General features: G+C 47.2%; 1 protein-coding gene across 2 annotated transcripts in view; it reads left to right on the top strand.

Annotated features, from left to right (window-relative positions):
• The first annotated feature begins 9,186 nt into the window (after positions 1-9,186).
• The window catches only part of SLC9A1 (solute carrier family 9 member A1), a 70,099-nt gene continuing 54,145 nt past the window's right edge, over positions 9,187-25,140 (top strand). For both annotated transcript variants that reach the window (XM_066638460.1, XM_066638462.1), the window contains exon 1: positions 9,187-9,627. In XM_066638460.1, coding sequence (XP_066494557.1) covers positions 9,282-9,627 — 346 coding nt within the window. In that variant the 5' untranslated portion in view covers positions 9,187-9,281. The remainder of the gene's footprint in view (positions 9,628-25,140) is intronic.

The raw sequence follows: 25,140 nt of genomic DNA, 5'->3' as shown, positions 1-25,140 counted from the left end.
GTCCTCAGCGCGCATGCGCGACGTCGACTGCGCCACCGAGGCCCTATCCTCGCACCGGCCGTTACGCAGCGCGAAAGGCGCAGACGCGCTTCGAGAATGGCGCAGGTGCCTCACGCTTATGTCCGACGCCTCATTGGCCCCCGGGAGGGAGAGTGACGGCGAGGCTGACCGACCGGCTGCGGGAAAAGAAAGAGGGGGCGGGTCCCCACCAGGGAGTTCTGGGAGTTGAAGTTTCCTTGGACAGAAGGGCGGAGAAACCGTCGCGTCGCTTCCTGGGCCCCAGACGAGGAAGGTACGGGCGGCTTTGGGGCGGGGCTAGTATAAGACACGCCCCCACCCTGTCCACGCCCACTGCAAATTCCTGGGTCTGGTGCGCCTCTTGTATGCTTGACGGGAGTGGTGGGTGCAGCTCACACAGGGGTGTGTGTTCATTACATATACGTCTGTGTGTATATATATACATACATGCATATACATGTTTGTGTGTGCATATACATGTGTGCGTATATACATGTGTGCATATATAAATATATACATTTATGTATAATATATATATATTTGTGTGTGTATACAGTATATGTGTGTATATCCGCATAGATGTATGCATAGATACACATACATATATGTATAAATATTATACGTATGTTTGTGTGTATATATATGTGTGCATATACATATATATGTTTGTGTGTGCTTGTGTGTGTGTGTGTGTCTATATGTGTATGTGTGTTTAAATATATATATTTATATATATTATAAATCTTTCTATCTGTTTTTAAACTAATAACACCAGGACCCACATTTTTAAATGACACTCATTTGGGACCCCCCTACATTTACCAGATATTATTTTATTTATTTAGTTATTTATTAAGTTTATAAGTAACAGTAACCAGAAAAGAAGACCTTCACACATTTATCTTCCTACAGGGCTGGAGGGGTCGGGGTCGCGTAAAGGAGGTAATTTGTACCTGGGCCCAGGAACCAAAGGATGGGGCCCAGAAATTTCCTGGGGTCTTACATTTTCCTGTCTACCAGACTTGTCACCCACATGGGATGGTGGGGACACTACCACGAGTGTTCAGCTGCTGCTGAGGGCAGGCCTTATATGCTGGGCCAAGTAAGGTATACATGACACTCTTTAACACAGTATCAAATCTGGGAGGAAACTGGCCTGCTACAGTAGCTCTTTGGTTTGTGGATTTGCTGCCCAAGAAGGCGGAGCTGAGGATCACAGCTGCAGGGCTACAGTTGCTGCAGAAGCAAGTTTTGGTCTGCACTGGACACTTTCCATTCTAGTGTGAGCCTAAATAGGATGATGCTAATTTTCTGCATGATTTTCTTTATTTAAAAGATTTTAGAGAGACTTAGGAGTATGTTTGCTTTTTAATATTACTGTATCCAGTTGCCTATGCCACATGAGTGGGTAGACCTGGCTCCAAAGACTTTTCCAGGTGTCTCCACCCTCCCCTCCATCCTGTTTTGCCCCTCCCTGCCCCCATTCTGCTCACCCATCACCACTCTCTCTGTTTCACCCCTCCCCCTTTGCAAAGGGGCTCAAAGGAAACTTTGAACCCATTGATAAAATTCCTCTCAGAGGCCCTGTCTCCCTACATTTACACAAGCTTGCAAACTAAAGCAGCTGAGGCTGCAATCCTATCCCCACTTTCCTGGGAACAAGCTCCACTGACTATAATGGGACTTGCCAGTGGCATAGCTAAGGGGGTTCAGGGGGGTAGCAGTTGCACCGGGCATCAGGCTTTAGGGGGGCGACAAACTGAGCTTGACATAATGTTATAATGTTGGCAACCTTCAGTCTCGAAAGACTATGGTATCGCACTCTGAATGGTGATTCTGGAATGGCGGTTCTGGTGGCACTCTGAATGGTGGTTCTGGTGGTTCTGAGCTTGACACTAGTGACCAAAATTGTGAAAATCTTGGTATGTATGAACAATACTATCATGTTATATGTCGTTGAAAAGGTAATTTAATGCTGAATGCAGTGCAACAAACTGCACAGTAATATCTGTATTCTATCAAAAGTTATGGCCAATTAACCAGAAAATGAAAACACAACTGCCTTGTGGAACAAAAAGTGGATTTGCTTAACTCCAAACTGACCTGTGAGACTGATTGTTCTGAGTGCCAATGAGATGTTGTTATGATACAGCATGGAACCAATAACTTTTTATTAATTTTGATTTTGTCATGGGGGGATTACAAAATCTTTGACCTCAGGTAGCAGATATATGCCTTAGCTATGCCACTGACTGGGGGGAGGCAGCATAGTAAGAGGGTGGTGAGCTGCTGAGGGAAGGAGGTGGGTTCTTCCCAATTTTCACTATTTAAAAAGCCCAGGCATGATGTCACTTCCGGTTGTGACGTCACTTCTGGGGCAACATTTTGAACTTGGCACCGGGCTACATGATCATTAGCTACGCCACTGGGGCTTACTTCTGATAGGCATAGGATTGGGCTTCCTGCTCTTTGCAGGATAATTAGCAGCTACAGTATATGATTTTTGAATAGCCTCATTGCTTGAGGCAATTAGGGCCCAGTCCTATCCAGTTTTCCAGTGTGGGTGCAACTGTGCCAATGGGGCATGCATGGCATCCTGTGGTGGGGAGGCAGTCTCTGAGGCCTCCTCAAGGTATGAGAGCATTTGTCCCCTTACATTGGGGCTGCATTACAGCCCCAATGCTGCTGGATGCTGGAAAATTGGGTAGGATTGGGCCCTTAATTATCTGATCTTTCCATCACCCTGTGGTGGCACACCAAAAATCAGGTTGCAACCCACCAGTGGGTCCTGACCCACAGTTTGGGAACCAGTAATCTATAGCATGCCAATTACTAGAGAAAATGAGACATTTTAATTTGGGGGCATGAAGATTATTTCATACCACAGGTTAGCATTCTAGCTGACAATTTTCTTCTGTAAACTGGGCAAGGGTGCTTGCAAAGTTGTGTTTTTATATTTTTCACAACACACCAAAAATCAGCTCACAGCCCACTGGTGGTTCCTGACCCACAGTTTGATTAGAGTCTAATCTCAGTTCCTGTCTTAGTAATGGTGTAGAATTGATTGACTTACGCATCTGTTTTCTGCAATTATTAATCAATTTAAAAAGCAAAAGCAAGTTTTAAAAAAACTTTTTAAGAGCCTATGAATGGGGCACGAGCTTCTTTTCACACTCTTGCATGAACAACTTGTGAAAAGCTGCCAGGCACCTTATGTAGCACCTAGTTTTTTGGCCATCCACCCCTTTCTAAAAGCACATGGCCCAAACTTGCCTTCCTCACTGTCATGCAGGTAACTTGAGGGCCCAATCCTATTCAACTTTTCAGCACCACTGCAATGCAGTCCTGAGGTAAGGGAACAAATGTTCCCATACCCTGAGGAGGGCTCTGTGACTACCTCCCCACCACAGGATGCAGCACATGCCCCATTGGCACGGCTGCACTGGCACTGGAAAATTGGATAGGATTGGGCTCTGAGGTCATAATGGAGATGGTGCCTAAGAAGAGTGACCAGTAATACAATGGAGGACAGAGTGCCTTTACCTTAGTTTAACCTTTCTTTAGAAGAAGGAATTTTGGCATGTGCAGCTTTTTGAACTCTTCCATGTTGAGCGGCACCTGCCAAAATTCCCTCTTCTGTACCATTGTTAAAGATATAGGCACTCTGCCCTCCATTATATCTGGTTACCCTGTGCCTAAGGCAGCTGACTCATCCAAGCCTTTGCCCAGTTGCACAAACACAGGACTTTCTTTATCAGTCCTGATTAATCACATCTGTATTAACAAATTTAAGATATATATCCTTCATAAATGTTAGGCGTTTGGGACTCTTCAGCCTCGAAAAGGGATGCCTGAGGGGGACATGATTGAGACATACAAAATTATGCATGGAAAGGATAAAGTGGATAGAGAGATGCTCTTTACACTCTCACATAACACCAGAACCAGGGGACATCCACTCAAATTGAGTGTTGGGAGAGTTAGAACAGAAAAAAGGAAATATTTCTTTACTCAGCGTGTGGTTGGTCTGTGGAACTCCTTGCCACAGGATGTGATAACGGTGTCTGGCCTGGATGCCTTTAAAAGGGGATTGGACCAGTTTCTGGAGGAAAAATCCATTATGGGTTACAAGCCATGATGTGTATGTGCAACCTTCTGATTTTAGAAATGGGCTATGTCAGATGCAAGGGAGGGCACCAGGATGAGGTCTCTTGTTATCTGGTATGCTCCCTGGGGCATTTGGTGGGCTGCTGTGGGATACAGGAAGCTGGACTAGATGGGCCTATGGCTTGATGCAGTGGGGCTGTTCTTATGTTCTTACACCCTAACGTTAAACATATATGCTTAGAAGCCAACCCCACTTGGTGCAGTGGAATTTACTTAAACTGTAATGCTGACTTGGAAGTATGCCCCATTGAGGTCAACTAGACAGACTCCCTAGTCAGTATGATGATAGCCTCAACAACACCCTGGTGTAAAAGATCCTTTTCTTCCTCTTGAGACATCTCTAGTAACAAGTCAGTTACTGTGCTTGAATGTTGCTTCTTTGACAGAGGATGGCGCTGTTTGCAAAGGGCTCTTTCATGTCCTCCCAATTCTGTGCAGCTTTTGGATATTTTCTGATTTGCCAACCAATAATAACATCTTTCACTGTCTTAAGAAAAGCAGAGCGCGCCCCCCCATCAGTACAAAGCACTGTACCCAGTATGCCTGTTGCAGGGACATTGCCATTGAATGCTGCAAGTGCCAAAGCCATGGCTAATTGGAACATGATTCAGCTGTGATTATCCAGCTGAGAGGTACGCAGGGTAAGTGACTGACAGTAGCCTCAGGCCATTACATCATTTTCCAGAAGCTTTGGCTACTCCAGGCCTCTGATTGGCTAGGAGCTAAGTTTTAGGCAATGGGTCCATGGGCTGTGATACCCTCAGAACCTAGAAGTGATTGGCTGTGACACAATCATCATCAAGCAATGATGTCACCAGCCATTCCCAGGTTGTCACAAGCCTCCAAAGAGCAGTGTCAGGGTGAGTAGAAGAGTTTTCTGCAGCTGCTTGGAAGCTTGCCCCAAGGTCTCCCTGCCAGGGAAGCAAGCAGCCTGCAATTTCCAGGCAAGTGCCTTGTGACATCCTGGGGTGTTGCAATGCATACTTTGGGAACTGCTGGTATAAGGTATTAAAACCCCTGAAGCTGAGAGAGGTGGAACTGCTCTGTACCATTCCATCATGGATTGCTGGTTGTACCAGCTAGGTACAGGTAGAAAAGATACTATTTGCTTATGCTCAGAAGTTGGAAAGATCCAAGTGAGTGTTAGGATCAAGAAAGCTGAGGAGCTTAGCTATATTATTTTAGCATTTGATGTAGTATTTATTCTCTGAAATACCTAATGCTTTTCATAGTATTATATAACCTTAAGTCTATCTCTTAAATAAACCATCTTTATTTATTTTTTACATTTTTATACCACCCTTCCTCCAAGGGTGTACATGGTTCCTCCCCTCCTTTTGTCCTCATGACAGCCCTGTGAAATAGGCTAGTTGCATGCCTAAGACAGCAAAAGACAGAAGCATGAAGTCATCACACAAGTCAGCAGGTATCACCCACTGCTCAGCAACTCTCATTGCACCCAGGTGGTCAGCTCACTTGGAAAGAGATGCGTGCCCTGTCCCCAAATGGTCTGCCGGTGAATCTCACAGTCACAGATGCTGCTCACCCATAAGGTGCTTTTGCTCCTAGGGTTGCAACTGGGAGCCAGAGGGTACCATTTGAGGAGCACAGATTCAGGCCACAATCCTATCCACACTTTCCTGGGAAGAAACCCCTTTGACTATAATGAGACTTGCTTCTGAGTAGACATTCATAGGATTGGGCTCTCAGGCCCAGGCTCACTCAGTTTTCCAGTGCCAGTGCAGCTGTGCCAATAGGTATGCACTGCTTCCTGTGTCAGGGAGGCAGTCACAGAGGCCTCGTCAAGGCACGGGAGCATTTGTTCCCTTGCCTTGGGGCTGCATTGCTGTTGCACAGGTGCTGGAAAGGATTGGGATAGGACAGGGCCCTCAGTCACGAGCCACCACCTGAGTTGTTGGCTTTAGACCAAGCAGCCTCAAGTGTAAATCCCTAATTAATTGTACAGCTCACAGAACACTTTTGGCCAGGCCCCACCTTTTCAGCCCATCAAATGTGCCTCATAGGGATACTGTGAGGATAGCATGGGACAGCTCTATGAATTCTCCTCTAAGCTGCTGGAAGGAGAGGGCGCAAATAATTGCCACAAAATACACACAATGCTGATTTCTATATCCAAGGAAGCCGGGCATAGCGCACTGGTTCAGAGATAGAGCTGCAGATCAAAACTTCTCTGGTTCAAAACTTACTTCCACCATGAATTCTCACCAAGTTGCCTTAGGTGCACCTCAGCATTCCCCTCACCATCTACAGTAGCAATTGTCAACCTTTTTCATCTCATGGCACCCTGACAAGGCACTAAAATGGTCAAGGCACACCATCAGTTTTTTGACAATTGACAAGGCACACTGTGCTACTGGCAGGGGGCTCACATCCCCCAATGGCCCTACTAATAAATGACCCTCCCCAAACTCCTGCAGCACACCAATGTGCTGGGGCACAGTGGTTGAAAATCTATGGGATGATCTATGATCTATGGCAGGGGTGCTCACACTTTTTTGGCTCGAGAGCTACTTTGAAACCCAGCAAGGCCCGGAGATCTACCAGGGGGGAAGGAAGCGTCTGACAGACACCCCCTTTAATGTATGGAGCCCCTGCTGGAGTCTAGTCAGTTTTGTCAGTTTTGTTGCTGCATGCCTGAAGAGCAGCTAAATTGTCAGTTTCAGTTTAGTGTCCGCTAAATATGTCAGTTTCGTCTAGTCACTAGACGAAACTGACATATTAACAGTTTGGAAAGACAGGGCTCCACGATCTACTCATTTTGCCTCGCGAGATCGCGATCCACCTATTGAGCACCCCTGATCTATGGGATAAGAAGATTGACTTTTCAGGGCTAGTGTGTTTTGCATATGCCCAAGTGCTATTCAAGTGCAGTAGGGGATGAGTGTTGCTTTCTGATGAGAAATTCTGTAATCTCCAGAAGTATGGAAGGCCTGCCCTCCACAAAGTAAATACCTGCCCACTGGGTGTTGTGGCATCACAGTCAAGGTCCTCTTAATGACTTTCAGAAGGCAGAAATGAGTGGTGTGTGAGCCACCCCCTTCCTTTACTGAAGCCAATCAGAATGCTGCTGAGAGCAAGGCTTGCTGCAGTGGGGCTGGCTGCACTCTGTGGTCTCTCTCCTCTCCTCTCTGTCCAGCACAGATGCAGCCACAATGCAGCCCTGAAATAAGAGAACAAACATTCCCTTACGCTGTGGAGGCCTCTGTAACTGCCCTCCCACTGCAGGCTGCAGTGCACACCCCATTGGCATGGCTGTATCGGCTCTGGAAAGGGGGATAGGATTGGGCCCTAAATGCCCCAAATTCACTGAAGCTGCCGCCTGTGTTGCTTAAATGGGGAGGCTTTGCAAAGTGACTACAACTGAACTCTTAGCTCAGATGTGCCAATCTTGTTTCATGCAATGGGCCGAATATCATTCATGATGACTGCTGAGGGCAGGAAGTGTTGTCGTTAAGCAGGTCATGACCAGAAATAAACACTTAGGAACTCATCAGCTGCAAATGACAGAAGAGAAAGCATGCAAATCTTGATCATATTTTCAAGATATGGGAGATCCCAATTATGCGAGTTGCCCTTTCAGCAGTTGAGGGCAGCTGATGGTGGTGCTGGGAGGGCCAGATAAAGAGCTTCCATGGGACTGTGGGCATTATGTTTGACACCCCTGTTCTAGCTCTCCCGCATTCAATGGCAAGGATTTTGGGGGGGCATGGGAGTGGCACAGTGCATTTCTGAGGGCTGTCCTTGAACTTTTCCTGGTGCCGTGGATTCCAGAAATAAGCTGTGTATTTTGGATTAATGCTCCCATTCTAGACCTCAGCAAAGTTGAGCTCAAGGAAAAGCATTCTCTGAGTATGTTAAAAGCGCCGTTCCTTTGAGTCGCTACAGGAACTCAGCAGTGGGTGGGATGCCACTGATTCCTGCATTCCTGTGCAATCCTAACCCTCCTGACTTTGAAGTTAGGGCCCAATCCTACCCAAGTTTCCAGCACTGAACACAGCCTAGAGGTAAGGGAACAAACATTCCCTTATCTTGAGAAGGTTTCCTTATCTTGACAGTGACTGCCCCCCTACTACTGGATGCAGTGCACTCCCCATTGGTGTGGCTGGCATCAGTGCCATCCGGATTGGGCCCTTAGTCTCCTTGGCTGCAAATGGGAATCCAGTAGCCCCTCAAATGCAGTGGGATCGTAAGGCACTCTGTGCAGGTCCCCAAGAGTTGGGGGGGGGGGAGAGACTGTGGAAATCGGTGCTATAGTGTTGTTGGTCCTCCTGCACAAGCTTCATTGACCATAATGGGACTTACTTCTGAGTAAACTTATATAGCATTGGGCTCTGAGGCTTTCCTGGAAGTAAGCCCCATTGACTATAATGGGATTTACTTCTGAGTAGACATGCCTAGACTGGGGCTCTTAGGTTGCAATCCCATCCACACTTTCCTGAGAGCAAGCTCCATTGATTACAATGGGTCTTACGTCTGTGTAGACATGCATAGGATTGGGCTTGGAGGCCGCAATCCTAGCTACACTTTCCTGGGAGTAAGCGCCATTGACCACAAGGGGTCTTACTTCTGAGTAGACATGCCTAGGCTTGGGCTCTAAGTAGGACCGGGAGTGCCGTACCTGGCTGAAAAAGCCCAGTCCTTATGCGTGCCTGTCTACTCAAGAAGTAAGTCCCAATATAATCAATGGGGCTTACTCCCAGGTAAGTGCGCATAGAATTGCAGCCTGAGGGCGCGATCCTCTCCACTCTTTCCTGGGAGTAAGCCCCATTGAACACAGTGGGGTTTACTCCTGAGTAGACACTCCTCGGCTTGTGCAGTGAGCATCCCCCAGCCAGAGGAGGAGGAGGCAAGGGCCGTTCCGCCTCCTTGGCTCTGCGCTGCTCCTCCGCTGAAAGGCACCGGGGCGCACCGGAGGAGGGGCTGCTGCCGCTGCCGGGGCGGAGCAGGAGCAGCAACACACGAGGAGCCGGAACCAGCGCCGCTTCCTCCTCCTGCGCCGCCGGATCAAGGCTGGCCCCCCTCCCAGGAAGCCTTCGCCTGGGCACGGGCGCTGCGCGCTGCCAGCCTCGGGAAGGATGGGCGCCCCGTCGGGCTCCTGGCCGGCGCTGTCCGCGGCGGCCGTGCTGCTGCTGGCGCTGGGGCTGCAGCTGGCAGTGCCCCCCAGCCGCGGCTCGCAGCTGGTCACGCCGCCCGCCCAGCCCTACCCGCCGGCGGTGGAGGGCGCCGCCGCCCCCAGCCACGGCATCACCCGCTCGCCGCCCGCGCCCCCGGAGCTGCCCGGCCCGCAGCCCGCGCCCAACGTGTCCCACGGGCCCGCCAAGCCCCGCAAGGCCTTCCCGGTGCTGGGCATCGACTACACGCACGTCCGCGAGCCCTTCGAGATCTCCCTCTGGATCCTGCTGGCCTGTCTCATGAAGCTGGGTAGGTGGCGGGCAGAGCCGGGGGCGAGCGAGGCGGCTCCGCGCAGGGGGAGAGGCTGCTGCCCCGTCGCGCAGCAGCCCACGCCTGTGCCTGTCTACTCGGAGGCAAGTCCCATTCGAGTCAGCGGGGCTTACTCCCAGGAAAGTGTGGCTAGGATTGCAGCCTCAGAGCCCCAGCCTGGGCATGTCTACTCAGAAGCAAGTCCCATTAGAGTCAGTGGGGCTTACTCCCAGGAAAGTGTGGCTAGGATTGCAGCCTCAGAGCCCCAGCCTGGGCATGTCTACTCAGAAACAAGTCCCATTCGAGTCAGCGGGGCTTACTCCCAGGAAAGTGTGGCTAGGATTGCAGCCTCAGAGCCCCAGCCTGGGCATGTCTACTCAGAAGCAAGTCCCATTAGAGTCAGTGGGGCTTACTCCCAGGAAAGTGTGGCTAGCCTTAGCCCAAGCCTATACCTATTTACTTGGAAGTAAGTCAATGAAGATGGCCCCCTGGCCTGGCCTCCCCCCTTGGCAAGCTGGGCATCAAAGGTCACCTCCAGCAGGCAGCCCAGGCCCAGCTAGCCTCAAAAAGGCGGGAAGCAGCTGCATCACCTGGAGCTTTTCCCAGGGGGCCTGAGCACTGTGCAGGACTCTCTTGGCCACCAAGCCCTGAGCTCTGCCCTTTGGAAGGAGGGAGGCTTCACCTCTCCCCCATATACACAACAGAGTTAAAAATGTGTACACCTATGGGCTGGGCAGAAATGGGTTAACTGGGGGTGCTGGTGTAAGGGGTGTCTGTCCCATGGATTATGGTCATGCAAAATCTGCATAGAAGCTCCTCTGGGTGTGTGTGGGGGGCAGGTCTTGCCCCCTGGCTTCAGTGGCAGAGAGGGGGTGCAAAGCACTAAGTTGTGCAAGGAGGCCCCTCCCCCACCACTTCAGAGCCCTCTGTTTGGCTCCCACCCACCTGAATTGGCTCTGAAGGGGAGGGACCCCTTATACGTTGCTCTGAGGCTCCCTGCAGCACTTAGTGCATATCACCTCTCTAGCTATGCCATTGCCTGACTTCTCACCCATTCAGGTTCCCTGATCTAGTCTGGGTATGTGCCACCTCCTGATTTCAAAAGTAGGCTGCTTCAGAATGCCAGGTGCAAGGGAGGGTACCAGGTTGCAGGTCTCTTGTGGTCTGTGGCGTCTGGTGGGCCACTGTGAGATCCAGGAAGCTGGACTAGATGGGCCTTTGGCCTGATCCAGTGGGGCTCTTCTTATGTTCCTATGATTTGAGGTGCTGGGTGTGAGTGCCAAAAGCCAGACTGGTGCTGGCAGCCACAGACTGTCCTGTGCCTGCCTCAGAACTCTTTCAGGAAGTGCTATGGGGCAGTGGGACTTCTATAGCCTGCAGCGCCTCCTTCCATGTTGCACTTGTTCCCTTCCTCTGAGCCAGAAGATGCAACCTCAAAGCAACTAGATGGGGGGGGGGGCCCTCCAGTTTCTTGGGAGAGTCTCCTGCACAAGCCTCCCGGTAGGGGTGAATTGTCTACTAGTCTCTTTTGTAACACCAGTTCAGCCATGCTGTGGGGGATGTTCTCAGAGATTGTGCCCTAGGTATTATACATCCGCAGCAGCTCATTCAAATTGCATCTTTGCCTTGTGTTTCAAGACCCACGCATCACCACATTCCCAGGCTGTGTGTGAAAACTGGCACAGAGACTGGCACCCCTTAGTGTCTTCCTGGCAGAAGTTTTGGTTGCTGAATGTGGAGCAGCTGGTGAAATAGCACTGGCAAGGAAAGATAAGATTCAAAAGCCAGGGATGAAGGGCCTGGGGGAATCTCTTTCCCACCTTGGCAGGCCCCACCTGACCCTCATTCACAGCTGAGTGGTCAGTTTCTGTGGATGCCAGAGAAATTGCAATCTGGTGCTAGAGAGTATTTTCTGCAGAGAGTATTTTCTGCAGAGGCAACATCAGGGTGCTTTTGCCCTGCGACAGTGATCCAACTATAATGGGGGGGGGGTGATGTTCTTGGTCCGGTCTGGTCCGGTCCAGTCCAGTATCAAATGCTTTATGGGTCAAAGGTCTTGCTTTCAGGGAAAGCATGTACTGTGTGAAGATGTCTGTGCTGGAGAAGACAGTTTGAGGGCTGGAGTTGGCTAATTGATTTGCTCTGGACCAGACCCTCAGTTCCCTGGTGGTTGACTTCTGCAAAGAGGAGAATCCCATTGCAGTACTGGGAATGGAGGGATGCAGCTGAATTTTGCTGAAAGTCCTAAAGGCAAGAAAAAGGCTCTGCTTAGGCCCTGGCTGCTTCTCTGTGCTGGAGACAGAACTGCCTGAGGCAGGGGTCTCTAAACGTTTTAACATCAGGACCCACTTTTTAAAACAACGAACTATTGGAACCCATCAAGTTTTACCAAGAAAAGAATATGTTTATATGGCCATAATGGGAGGGGGGGGCCCAGAGTCATCCCATCCTTCTAGAAACAGCCTTGAACATGCATCAGCACAAGTGTTATGACCTGGAGCAGAAATCCCCATCTGCGTTCAGATGCTATACCTTCTTTTAAAACCTTCCTGCACATTTGACTTCTTTGCAAAGTCAAGGAACGAGAGCTGCCCTCCACCCCCCAAACAAGTGCTTAAGATATACCCCAAAATTCAAATTAACAATACATTTGTGTTCACAATGCAGCCCCAAGATAAGGGAACAAACATTCCCTTACCTTGCAGAACACCTCTGTGACTGCCCCTACCACTGCACTGGCATAGCTGCATCAGCCCTGGAATGATCGATAGGATTGGGCACTAAATTAAACTCAACTTGCTCCCCAAAAAAGATGCATCTTTCTCTCTCTTAAAATATATATCAAATATGTATTTCCTTTATGAAGAGACTCATAGCAAGCATCTCAAGGGAAAGATGGGAGCAAAACACCAGCTAGGAAGCAAAGTACAAAAAATGAAGGGGAGAGGTGCTTTGTAAAATGGGGAGTTTCCAGAGGCACTCCTATATTGTGATGTATACCAAGTAGTTTTAAAGCAGCAGTTTCCATAAATCTCTGCAATAGCCAGGAATCTGAAATACTTTGTATCCCCTCCCATGTACAACTTAGTGCTTAACCTCTTAAGAGATTTCTGTCTCATTTGGTAAGTATAAGATCAGAGGAGGCTGCATGCAACAGGATTTCAGTCTAAGGGTGTCCTTGATGATTTGTAAAGGGCATGAGAGGTGGCAGATTACGAGATAATCACCACTACCATCTCCCAGGAATAGTCTCTGTACCTTCCAGCTTCTCTGTTCCCTGAAGCAGGAAGGGCAGTGAGCCCCTGTCTGGGGTGGGGGGTGAGGTGCAATCCAGACAGTTAAAGTGTAGGGCTTGAGGCTTGGCTTGTTTCTCATGAAATAAAATAATTTGTCTGGTGCTGCTGAGTCTGGTTGTGTTGTGCACCACCTCACATGCCTTCTGGTCAAAAGGGAATGTGAAGAAACGAAAAGGGTGCGGTGGAACAGGAGTGGGCTTTACCGCTTAATCAGTGAAGGGTTGGGCAGGTCTGCAGATGCTGGTCCCACCAAACATCTCTGCCTGGTCTTCAGACAACTCAGTGTTGCGTCAGACAGGGGTGGGGGTTTGTGGCTTGTAGCTCTTGGTTCTGATTATTGGTTTAGGTCTAGAATGGAGTGTCTCCCAAATAAATGTGGGTTTCTGATCTGAGGCATCTTCAGTCTGAATGATGTGGGGAGAGGGCAATGGTGGGGCTTGAACTCTCTTGTTGTGTCTCCACCTATGTGTTGGAGGGGTCTGGCTGTCTAATTGACAAGGTTCGTGCATCTAATTGCAGTCCTGAGGCAGGTAATTGCTCAATTGACTTGGAAATAACAGGGGGAAGTGTTACCTCCTCCTGTCTTGGCCTGCCTGCCCTTCACTATGATCTGGTTGTGCCCCTCCTGTTGTGCTTATCCTGGGGTTGTTCTTGTGTTTGCATTTCACAGCCAGCTTAGGAGTCCTCTTCTAAGGGCCCAATCCTATCTGACTTTCCAGCACTGGTGCAGCTGCAATGCAGCTCCAACATAAGGGAACAAATGTTCCCATACCTTGAGGAAGCCTCTGTGACTGTCTCCTCACAAAAGGATGCAGCGCATGCCCTCCCAACAAAGCTGCACTGGAAAATTGGATAGGATTCGGCCCTAAGTTGGAGCTGGCAAATGGAAAACTTGGACTTCTAGTGAAAGGGGGAATTTTTGCAACAAGCAAAGAAAACAATGTAAATTGGAGTTTTATTGGGGACTGTATTTATATCCATGCCCTTCACTGCCCTGAAAGTGGGCATGGGGACTGTAGAGAGTGGCATGCAATCCCAAACATATACAAATCCCAAACATATACAATCCCAAACATATACAAACCAGTACTCTTCTGAGCCTCACTGCCTTAGGGTTCTGATTCACTCTCTCCCCTTACACTTAATCTGCTTTTTGCTACTGAGAAGTCTGTGCAAATTCAGCAGTTTTTTTTAAGGGGAAGAAGCCTTTCTCCTACATTTTCATTTTTAAAAAAAATGAAAGCAGCCACCCATGTTAGACAGCCCACAATTGGTTAAGACGGGGGTGTCAAACATAAGGCCTGTGGGCCAAATGCGGCCCCTGGCAGCAATTTATCCAGCCCCAATTATAATTTGATTATCCCAGTGTAATATTTGGCCTATTTCATATCTTGAAAATACAGGTCCAGTCTATTTATACACAGATTTTTTATACATGGATTTGACTCAACAAGTATGGCCCCTGCAAATGAGAAGGAATGTGCTGATCCCTGGAGAAGGGGAAAATGCACCCCTTTAAAATCAGTTTAAAAAACTGAACAGTCCTTTAACAATAGCCTCCTTAATGAGAGAGGGGGGGCAGCTAGCTGACAATCCATCAATCCTTCTCTCTCCAGAGGACCCCTCCCTTCCCTCTAAGCACATGAAAGAAAGGTGATTACTTTGCACTGGTGAAGGGAGCTACTGAGTGAAGCACTTGGAGGGGGACTGATTGATGGATTGTCTTCTTAATGACTCTTACATCACAAAGGTCATCAAGGCTTTTTTAAATCAGTGGAGCAAAGAAACTTTGTTTTTCTAAAATTGATTTGCTATATGTTTTTGCCATCCACATGAGTGCTTGGAATGGAACCCACCCAAATAATGAGGCTCAACCTGTACTGTAAGATAAACAAGATTTGCACATTTTCTCTATTGTCATGGGCTTCTCATGGGCAGCTCATGGGTTTCTATGTCAGAACAAAGTGCTTATTTTGGCTATCATCTGCTTAATGATGTCCCTTCCATGTTCTGACCCTCATCAAGCATCATGAATGCTTACTTCAGCCCTCTGCATGAAATGAGTTTGAAACACTGGCGTTAATAAGGTGAACCCAAACCTATAGTTCATCCATTTGTTTGAATACTATTTGTTTCAACAGATTTGTTTCAACTATTTGTTCCAGCAGAAACCAAGCTTACAAATTCCAAGCCAGCAAAGGGGGGAAGCAAGAGAGAACCAGACACACCTTTTTCTTTCAGTCTGCAGTGTACAAAAGCCACCCACTTCTTATCTCCTGGAAACCTGACTTGCATGAATACATGTGTGCCTTTTGCTCCAGATATCTTTCATAAATACGTTAACCCTTAAATCAGCAAATGGAAATGGGAGCTGCCACCATTCCTGAACCTGAGTAGTGGGGTGTGTCATGACATCATTGTGCAATACAGAGCTCAGTGATGTTCTGCTAGGTGTTGCTGGGAGTTGGGGGGGGGGGAGCTAAGCCAGGAACTGTCATTTTTTGTATCAGTCCGAACTCATTCATTTTTTTAAAAATTGTATTCTTCCTTTCTCATGCTGACCCAAATGCCCAAGACAGCTTACAAATTCACACTAAAAATGTACAATTCTCTATGTCAAAACAATGCATGAAGTCATTAATAAATAAAACCATTATGGGGCAACTATTTGGACCAAAGAATTATTACAAAGGTGCAGAGCGGCCTCTCTGGAACTGATGCATGTGATCTCCAGAAGAATGGGATGCCCTCAGTGAACCTTTCTTATTGGGATGAGGTACAAGGGATGAGATTGGCTCTTGCTAAACCTTGGCTGTGCCAAAAGTTGCGTCATCTCTGTTTTGGAGGCATGAAAATGAAGTTAGCATTTAAGCCAGGGGTTTAATGTTTTGTACAGCAGGTTGAATAGCATTCATGATGCCTGCAGAGGTCTGGAAGTTATGTCATTAAGCAGGTAATGACCAGAAATTACCTTCTCACTTAGGAGCTCGTGAGCTGCAAATGACAGAAGAGAAAATACAGAAATCTTTATCATAGTTCCAAGATACGGGAGAGCCCAATTATCACATGGGCTGCCCTTTCAGCAGTGACAGCTCTGCAGTGGAGAGCATCTGATGGTGGAGAGCCCAACGACTGAATGGTGGAGAGCCCAAGCTTCTGCGGGCAGCATCTGGTCCATGGGCCTTATGCTTGACACCCCTTGTTTTAAGCAGTATGCAAGCTCCATCCAAATCTGCAGTATTGAGTTCCAGGGTCAGTTGGGGGGGGCCTATTACATGGTCTTCTAGTGGAAAAATCAGAAATGTGGCCTTCCTAGTCTGAGGATTAATGGCTTCTAGCCAGCAGGCCTCCTACTAGTCATGATCCTGGTCTGACCAGAGAGCAAAGGCCAGCATAGGTGAACGTGTTGACCTATGTGTCTCCCGCATTCCCTGAATCAAATATACATCAGCAGACATAAAATAACTGCCCGTGTAACAAATAAGTTGATAGATGTGGCTCCCTTGGCTGAGGAGAGGGAAATCAATCATGTGACTGGGATAACATTGTATCAATAAATGGGAAGCTGTATATTGTAATGGAGCTGAAATGGATACAGATGTAGCTAATGTCCGAGTACAGTCCTATCTATTGATGAATAAGCAAACCCACTGTTGCCTGGGGGTTTCAGCTGAAATTGCATATAATTTTTTCCGCTTGAGCTGGGGAGGCCAAAGATGCTGCCTTCTAGAAACCATAGTTAATGTTGCCAGGTTCTGGATTTGTGATGACACTCATAAGGCACAAACCATCTGCTCGCTGACATTTTGTCCAGCTTCCAAACTTCTGTGGTAGATATTTTTTTTAATGTTCTTGGTGGGGACAGAATCCCCCGCACCTTGCTGCTTTATTTTTTCCTGTCTTGTATGTGTTCTCCTTGTCAAAATATTTTCACCTCTTTTCTGGAGGTTTTTGCCCTGAGTGAACTTTCAAGTCTCTGTGTTGCTTGACGCTTTTGTGGCACATGAGCAGGGACTTTTCGGTCTCAAGAGTCCTCTAGTCTAGTCCTCTATAGCAGTGTTTCTCAAACTGTGGGTCGAGACCCACTAGGTGGGTCATGAGCCAATTTCAGGTGGGTCTCCATTCATTTCAATATTTTATTTTTAGTATATTAGTCTTGATGCTACCATGGCATGTGACTGCATTTGGGGAAATGTAACACATCTGTACTTTTTAACAGGCTATATATATATATATATATATATGTATATATATACATATATATACATATGTATATGCTTTTATCAATGATAGTAAATGGGACTTACTCCTGTCTAAGAGTGGGTAGGATTAGTTTCCTGCTTGATGATATCGCACCCTGTCATGACATCACTTCCAGTGGGTTCTGACAGTTTCTCATCCTAAAAAGAGGCTCTTGGTACTAAACGTTTGAGAACCACTGCTCTAGAGTTAGAACATCTGGGTATGTGCTCTCAAAAAGAGCCTGACCTTTTTCAGGCTGACTGGGATGGAGACATTGGCTGTTCAAACTGGGGTTCTTTCATTTGTGATTGGAAGGTTTTGAAGGGTTTTGCGTAACCCAAGCTTGATTCCAGGATTTGGAGCTGTGGGTGCACCAGTGAAAGCAGAAGTGTTCTGTTCTTTCTGCTGCTGCTTCTTCACATATTTTTCCTTAGCATATTTAATGTTTTGGGTCATTTTCTGTATGTGTGCCCACAAGCATAAACAAATGCATCTTTTGGCTCTTGTCCTTTAAGTGCTAAATCAGTCAAACTCTTGAGTTTTTTTTTTAAGTCTGTGTGTTTCTGTGTCTCACCTCTGGGATGCCTCCTGAAGCAGGTTTGATGTGGTATGTTGAAGATTGCCTTGTGCTTCAGCAGGTCTTGTTTCCTGTGGAACTTGCCTTGAGCCTTAAAAAGATGTTCACTTGTTTTGGAGGGGTCATTCTACTGTCCTAGGCCATTTATGTGCCAGTTTATTTAGCCAGAAGTTTCTTTGGAGATTTTCTCTTAATCCTGAAGAGACCATCGACTGTTCAAGTCAAGCTGGCTTGCCTCTTCGGAGGTGGAAGGTGCTTCAGAGAAGACATACATGGTTCCCTTACTCGCATGCAAGTGACATATGCTGGCTTGCTTATTTTTCTGCTTGCTCCAGGCTTCATTCTGCAGCCCTTTCAGCAAGCCCACCATGTGTTGCATGGTGAACAGCTGAATGCTTGGGTTGATGCCTCTCCACTATACTATACAGCGCTTGCTTTATGAACACTCTGAAAATGCACTTCCTTGCTGAAAGGGTTAGCAGGAGGGAGTATGATGCTGGCACCAGCCTTGTCCTGACCCTTGACTAAATTTAGTTTGAGTGTCCCGGCATCAAGGTCAATGGATGAGGTGCCCCAGGCTACCTAGTCCTTTGAGTTTTTCTTCCCCAGATTTTGAGACAAGACCAGAGTCCTGCGTGGCAATGGGGAGAACCTTTGGACCCTGAAATTGCTACTGGAGGAGCACTCCAAAAGAGAGCCTCCAGCCTCCAAAGTAGGAAGGCACTCTTGTTAGTTTGCACAGATCAGCAGCAGTGTGACTCTTCTGCTTAGCCAGGCCTGCTGTGCTGCCTGAGTCACTGCTGTGAGTTGTCCCCCTCCCACTCTTCCTGGGGCTTGCTACTGAGGTCTGTCTGTCTGTGCAGCAACCTGTTCTGTTAACTGAGCTCTGAACAGCCACCTGGCATCAGCCGGTGCTTGTGCAGGAAAAGATTTACTGACGTCTATAATTGAGACTGGTAAGCTTGACTGTGAACCTCACTAGGCTGAAGCTTATTATTATGGTTGAAAAAGTAACAGTTTGCAAATTCACTTTTGATGCCGGCAGACAGACTGGCTGACCTGTGATTCAGACAGACTCCCTGGTGCAACGGGGCAGGCGCTGGAGGGAAACTCAGAGTGCTGTCATATGAGAAGCCTCACCCGAGTCCCTTTACACAATGTACTATTTCTGTAACCCAGGATGGTTGCATTGCAGAAATGTCACTGCTCTGTCAGGCTGCTTCCTGGAATGATGCCCTGGCTTCCTGCTGCAGTGTTGCTCTCCTGGGATGCAACTGAGCTTGGAGAAATGCATGCCTTGAGAGCAAAATCCTGTCTCTTCCCTGCTCCAAATCGTCTCCTTCAGCTTTTTGCATCCTGGTACTTTCCTGGTCCAGCTCTTTCTAGTAGTTGCCCTCAAAAGTCTGCAAATCTCTACTTGGCTTCCTATTGAAGCATTGATCTATACACACATTTGCATTCTTCAGTCTGCCCACAAACAACTTTCACCACTGCTCCTAATCCAAGCCAACAGACACGTGCATGCACCACATAGTCTCCAGAGCATACTCCCAACCAGTGATTTTCAAAGTGGGCGCTAGCGCCCCCCAGGGGGCGTTGGAAAGATCCAAGGGGGCGTTGAAAGTAAAATGGGCATTAAGGGGGTGATGGGGACAAAGTGGGCGATAGGGGGGCAGTGACAGGTCAGGCCAGGTGAAAAACGCTGGCCGCCACCAAAAAAAAAGGGGTTCCAGGCGGCCAGCGTTTGAATTTGGCGCGCTTTGTCCTTGCGCGTCTCTGATTTGTTTTTCTCTGCCTGGAGTCAATGAGCGGGAGAAGGAGGCTCCTCCCCCCCTCACCGCTCAGAGCGCTCCAGACTTCTGAGGCAACAGCCTCGTGAGTGCTCTTCCCCTGCGCCGCTTTGCCGCCTACCTCCCTGCTTGTGTGGCCACAGCCTCAACGCTGGTCGTGGTGCCTGCCTGCTGCCTGTGTGGCCACAGCTGCTTGCCTGTGCTGTGTGCCTGCCATCGCCACTACAGCTTCTGCAGCGGCGTTGTGCTGCCTGCCTGCCTGCCTGCCTGGGACCAACACAGCTCAGCAGCAGCCTTCTCCATTGATATACAGGTAAAAGAGGAGAAGGAAGTATAAGTGTGCAATCCTGAGGCTGTCTACTCAGAAGTAAGTTCCATTATATTCAATGGGACTTACTCCCAAGAAAGTGTCTTAAGGATTGCAGCCTCAATACATTACGTTAAAAACATGACTCATCCTACTTGTGTCTACTCATAAGTAAGGTCCATTACTCAGTTGGGCTCGTCCCCAGTCCAGCAATCTCCCCCTCCCAACCCCCCCTGCACCTGCAGCCTCTATCTCCCAGTCTGAGCCCCATCCCAGTTGTGTCTACTAAGAAGTACGCCCCCTGAAATGAAGTGGCTTGGATTGCAGCCTAACTAGTCTTGCCCCCCCAACCCCTCTGGACCTGCCTGCACTGCCCCAAAGAAAATCCCATCATGCATGCACTCCCCCGCCCCAAGATAAAAAATATATGCAATATATTTATACATATTTATTTATAAATTTATACGTATACAAGATGGTTGATGCTGGATGCAAAAAGGTTGGTTGCAAAGTTTGCTGCAAGTAGTGGTGTGTGATTTGCACAGGTGTTTCTTGACTTGGCCTGCTGGAGACTTTTGCAGACTCTGCAGAGAAGGTTGGTTGCAAAGTTTGCTGCAAATAGTGAGTGTGTGCTTTGCAAAGAATTGCATATTCTTGTTCCAGAATAAAATATGGCTCCAACACAGCAAACAAAAAAGAAGTGTAGGCAATACAGTGTGGAATATCTGAAATATGGATTTGTACCAGCACCAAATAACGAGCAGCAACCAATGTGCCTACTGTGTGAGGGAGTTTTTTCAAATGAAGCCATGAAACCTTCCAGGCTCCTACAACATTTGAAGAAAATGCACTCTGATAAAGCAGACGAAAACTTAGCATATTTTCAGTCACTTCGGGAACAATTACAGAAAAGGAAAAATATTGTAAATATGTTTGCTAGCACTTCACAGCAATCCAGTGATGGTTTGCGTGCATCATACAACATCTCATTGCTAATTGCTAGATCTGGTAAGCCTCATACAATTGGGGAACAGCTTATTCTGCCAGCAGTCAGTGAGGTTCTGCGCACAGTTCTACACAAGTTACCCGAACAAATTATTAAAGCTATTCCTCTCAGTGATAACTCTGTTCAAAGAAGAGTGGATGAAATGGCTGAAAATATTGAAGACACATTGTGCAACATGCTTAGAACAATAGAATTTGGTTTACAATAAGATGAGTCCATTCTTCCAGGCAATCAATCTTTGCTTCTTGCTTATGTTCGTTTTGTCAAAGATGAAAGTTTGGTTCAAGAGCTGTTATTTGCAAGACAACTAGAAACAGATACAAAAGGGGAGTCAGTATTTCGTGTTGTTGAGACTTTTTTCAAGGAGAAAGATATCCCGCTTACCAACATTCTTGCTTGTGCAACAGATGGGGCACCTGCGATGACAGGTTGTTACCGTGGCTTCATCAGTTTCTTGAAAAAAGCTGTACCTGGTGTGTTTACGGTCCACTGTGTAATTCACAGGCAACGTTTGGTCGCAAAAAACCTAAACAGTCGACTTCACGAATCATTAAACACTATTATCAAAGTGATAAATAAAATTAAGGCACATGCTCTCAATTCTCGATTGTTTCGACAGCTCTGCATTGAGAACGATGAAGATTTTGAACATTTGTTGTTACACACAGAAGTTAGATGGCTGTCAAAGGGAAACTGCCTGAGACGTTTCTATTCAGTTTTTGGAACAGTTGTTGAATTCTTCCAAGACTCCAATCCTGTTCTCTCTGATGAACTAAGAAACATCAAGCATGATACTGCCTACTTGTCTGATGTATTCACAAAGTTTAACGAAGTTAATCTGCAACTGCAAGGAAATGAGATTAGCCCTATCAAAGTCAAATCTGTTCTCTCCACGTTTCGCTCGAAGTTACAGTTGTTCAGACGTAACATAGCCCATAGTGAGCTCTTTCAGTTTCCGAGCCTCTCTGAATTGGAGAAGGAGAAGAGCATACCAGACGATAACCTACAAGTGTATTGTGCACACCTGGATGAGTTGCACAGAGACATGTCTCATAGATTTCAGGATCTTTTTTTGCTTCAGATACCAGACTGGGTGATAAATCCATTCCTAGATATCGGCAATGATGAAACAGGAATGGTAGAGGAAGAACTTATTTCACTCCAAAATGACATTGAGCTCAGGCCAAAGTTCAAACAGTCATATCAAGACTTTTGGTTACAAAAAAAATTTTTTGACCGATACCCTGCACTGTGGAACAAAGTTAAGATGTACTTCATTGCTTTCCCTACATCATATTTAGTGGAGCGAGGCTTCAGTGCAGTCGCCTACCTACTTTCCAAGCAAAGAAACAGACTGAACATTATTGAACGTGGGGATCTAAGACTTTTCCTTAGTTCCTTCCAGCCAGATGTTGATATGATATCCCTACACCAAATACATCCATCCCATTAAACTTGTGAAGACAACGTAGTTGCAGAAGAGATGCAAATTTAGCTTTTTAAAAAGTTATTTATTAAAAATGTTAAATGTTATATATTTAACTTTAAATACTGTTTACTAGATTTATTTGTCAAATACATACGCTTTTTTTTATAGTGTTGTATTACTTGTTTTGAATTTGCAGTAGACTATTAAGCAAAGAGGTGGGGGGGCGCTAGGAATTTTTCCTGGGCCTCAAGGGGGCGTTAGCCCGAAAAAGTTTGGGAACCACTGCGTCCCAACCATCCCCAGTCAGTGGCATCACTAGGGTTTGTGTCACCCGGTGCGGGAGGCCAGTGCGTTACCCCCATGCGGTGGGTGGAGCAATGCCCCATGTGGTGGGTGTGGTGATCTACCATTGCCCCACCCCCACTGGTTTTTTTGGCTGTACCTTCTGATAGAATAAAGATATTTCAACACAGTTTGTTTCATCGCATTCTGCATGAAATTATGTGTTGATATATAACATGATTTTGCAAACTGATTTTGGTCAATAGTGATGTCACCTCCCCCCAGGGTGTCAACTTACTAACACCTTATTGGAGCAGAACTTTTAGCACTGGGACCCACTTTTTAGAATGACAATCTGTCCAGGACCCATCATAAAGCAAATTAAAATAATTATAAATAAATTAAAGTAGAGTATGAGAAATAAATAAGGGAAAGCCAGCCCTGTTCCACCAATTGAATTTTCTCTGTAGCCTGCCTGCAATAACACCCCCCCCCCCAAAAAAAAGAATCAGTAAGATTTTAAGTTCTTATATTTCAAGCATATCACTATCAGGACCCACCTGGCTTTACAAGTCTGAGAGACCAATCCTATGCCTCAGAAGTAAGTGATGAGTGATGGATGATGGGACTCAGAAGTAAGTCCCATTATAGTCAGTGGGGCTTACTCCCAGGAAAGTGTGGATAGGATTGCACCCTAAAACAAAAAGATTCACCTTACCCTGTCAAGCCTCTGTTTCATTCTTTTTAAGGGTGGGGGCTGCCTTCTGGAGCATTTGTTGAGCTCCATTTGCATCAAATCAGGACCATTCTGGTGGCCTCACATTTCCCTTTGCCTGAACTGCCCAGGAGCCAAGGCATGTTTGCTTACTTGCAAGTAAATGCAATGTTTGCTTACTTGCGAGTAAATGCGACCATGTGGCTTAGTTTCGCTTTCCATAGGGCTCAATACATTCGCCAACTTGAAGGGAGGGACCTCCTTCTCGGATGTTTTTTTGGGGCTACATTCATTGGATCAGGACCATTCTCATGTTGTCGAATTCCTCTCAGCCTGCCCTTTCAGATGGACTAAGGCACGTTAGCCTACTCTTGAGTAAGCACACGATATGGCTTGTTTTCACTTTCCATTGGGCTCCATGCATTTTTTGTTTTCCGGTTTTTTGCCAATAACTTTTGATAGAAAGGAGATATTTCACTCCCGTTTTTGCATTATGCTGGCATATAACATGATGGTGTTATTCCTAACCACTGCGATTTTAGCGCATCACCCTCCCAGTGTGTGTCACCCCCCTTGCGTGTCACCCGGTGCAGCCCGCACACCCCTAGTGACGCCACTGTCCCCAGTAGTTTGTCTTTCATTCCAGTGGGAATGTACTAAAAAGGCGTCCGAGCACATGAAGAGTGCTACTCCTTTTGCACTGAGCAAGTGCAACCTGCTCCTACGCAGTCGGAGTTAAGGAGAAGGGCTTGTAGTCTGGCTGGCAGTCCACATGTCTGTATTCTGACATAATAATGACATAATAAAACGTAGTTCTGATGTTTCCCAAGTCTCACCTGGCAGTGCTCTGCAGTTAAAATGCTGCTTTCTCCCTCAGCTAATACTCTTGCCACAGGCAATTTCTTCCATTTTTACGCGTACCCAGACCTAAGGCCTCATTTCTGTCACTACAAAGTCCAAGGAGACTGTGGGCACAATCCTAACCAACTTTCCAGCACTGGCATAGCTGTGCCAGTGGGGCATGTGCTGCATCCTGCAATTGGGGGAAGTCATGGAGGCCTCCTCAAGGTAAGGCAATGTTTGTTCCCTTATCTCTTGCCCTTACCTTGGTGCTGGAAAGTTGGTTAGGATTGCAGCCTGTGTTTCTCATCACTGGGGCTAAAAATGCCAATGAGCATACTCTTCTTCTCCACAAAGTCTGTCCTCTACAAGTTTTTGTGTGAGCACAACCTTTTGAAGCCACTTGGTTCTTTGGAGGTTCTCCCCTTAATCATCCAGGGAGGGGGGAAGTCAGTACAAAATCTGGCGCTTCTCTCTTTTGAGGCTGGGAAACTTTGCTCTGCAGAGCCTAATAGCAGCAGCAAGAAAAGATCCTACACACAAGAAAAGGTCTTGCTGCTCAGTTAAGTGGGACATTGTTCCCACTTGGCTTTTGTTTTTTTTCTCTGAGGCGGGAGATAGCATGAGGTGGAGCAGGAGAAGTGGAACAGGACACATTAAGGGCACAATCCTAACCCCTTATGTCAGTGCTTTCCAGCACTGCAATGCAGCTTATGTCATTCCCCAAACATTCCCTTACTTCGGGGAGGCCTCTGTGAGTGACACCCAACTGCAGGATGCAGCACATGTCCCATTGGCACCGCTATGCCAGTGCTGGAAAGTACTGACATAAGGGGGTAGGATTGCGCCCTAACTCTCCTTGCGCATCCTGGAGCAGCTTTCCTACCCCACTGCAGAGGCAGAACCGCTTGTGCTGAGTCTTGGTGCTCAAGTCACACAGTGAGCTGATTTGAAGATGTGTAACCTGTGCATACCCAAATGTGCAGAGCAACACTGCTCAGTCCTGCAGAGGAAGAGATACCCCCTTCT

Source organism: Tiliqua scincoides, chromosome 10 (assembly GCF_035046505.1).
Source record: "Tiliqua scincoides isolate rTilSci1 chromosome 10, rTilSci1.hap2, whole genome shotgun sequence".
Taxonomy (NCBI): Eukaryota; Metazoa; Chordata; class Lepidosauria; order Squamata; family Scincidae; genus Tiliqua; species Tiliqua scincoides.
Note: the sequence above shows the minus strand (reverse complement) of the source record. Positions and strands in the feature narration are given on the sequence as shown.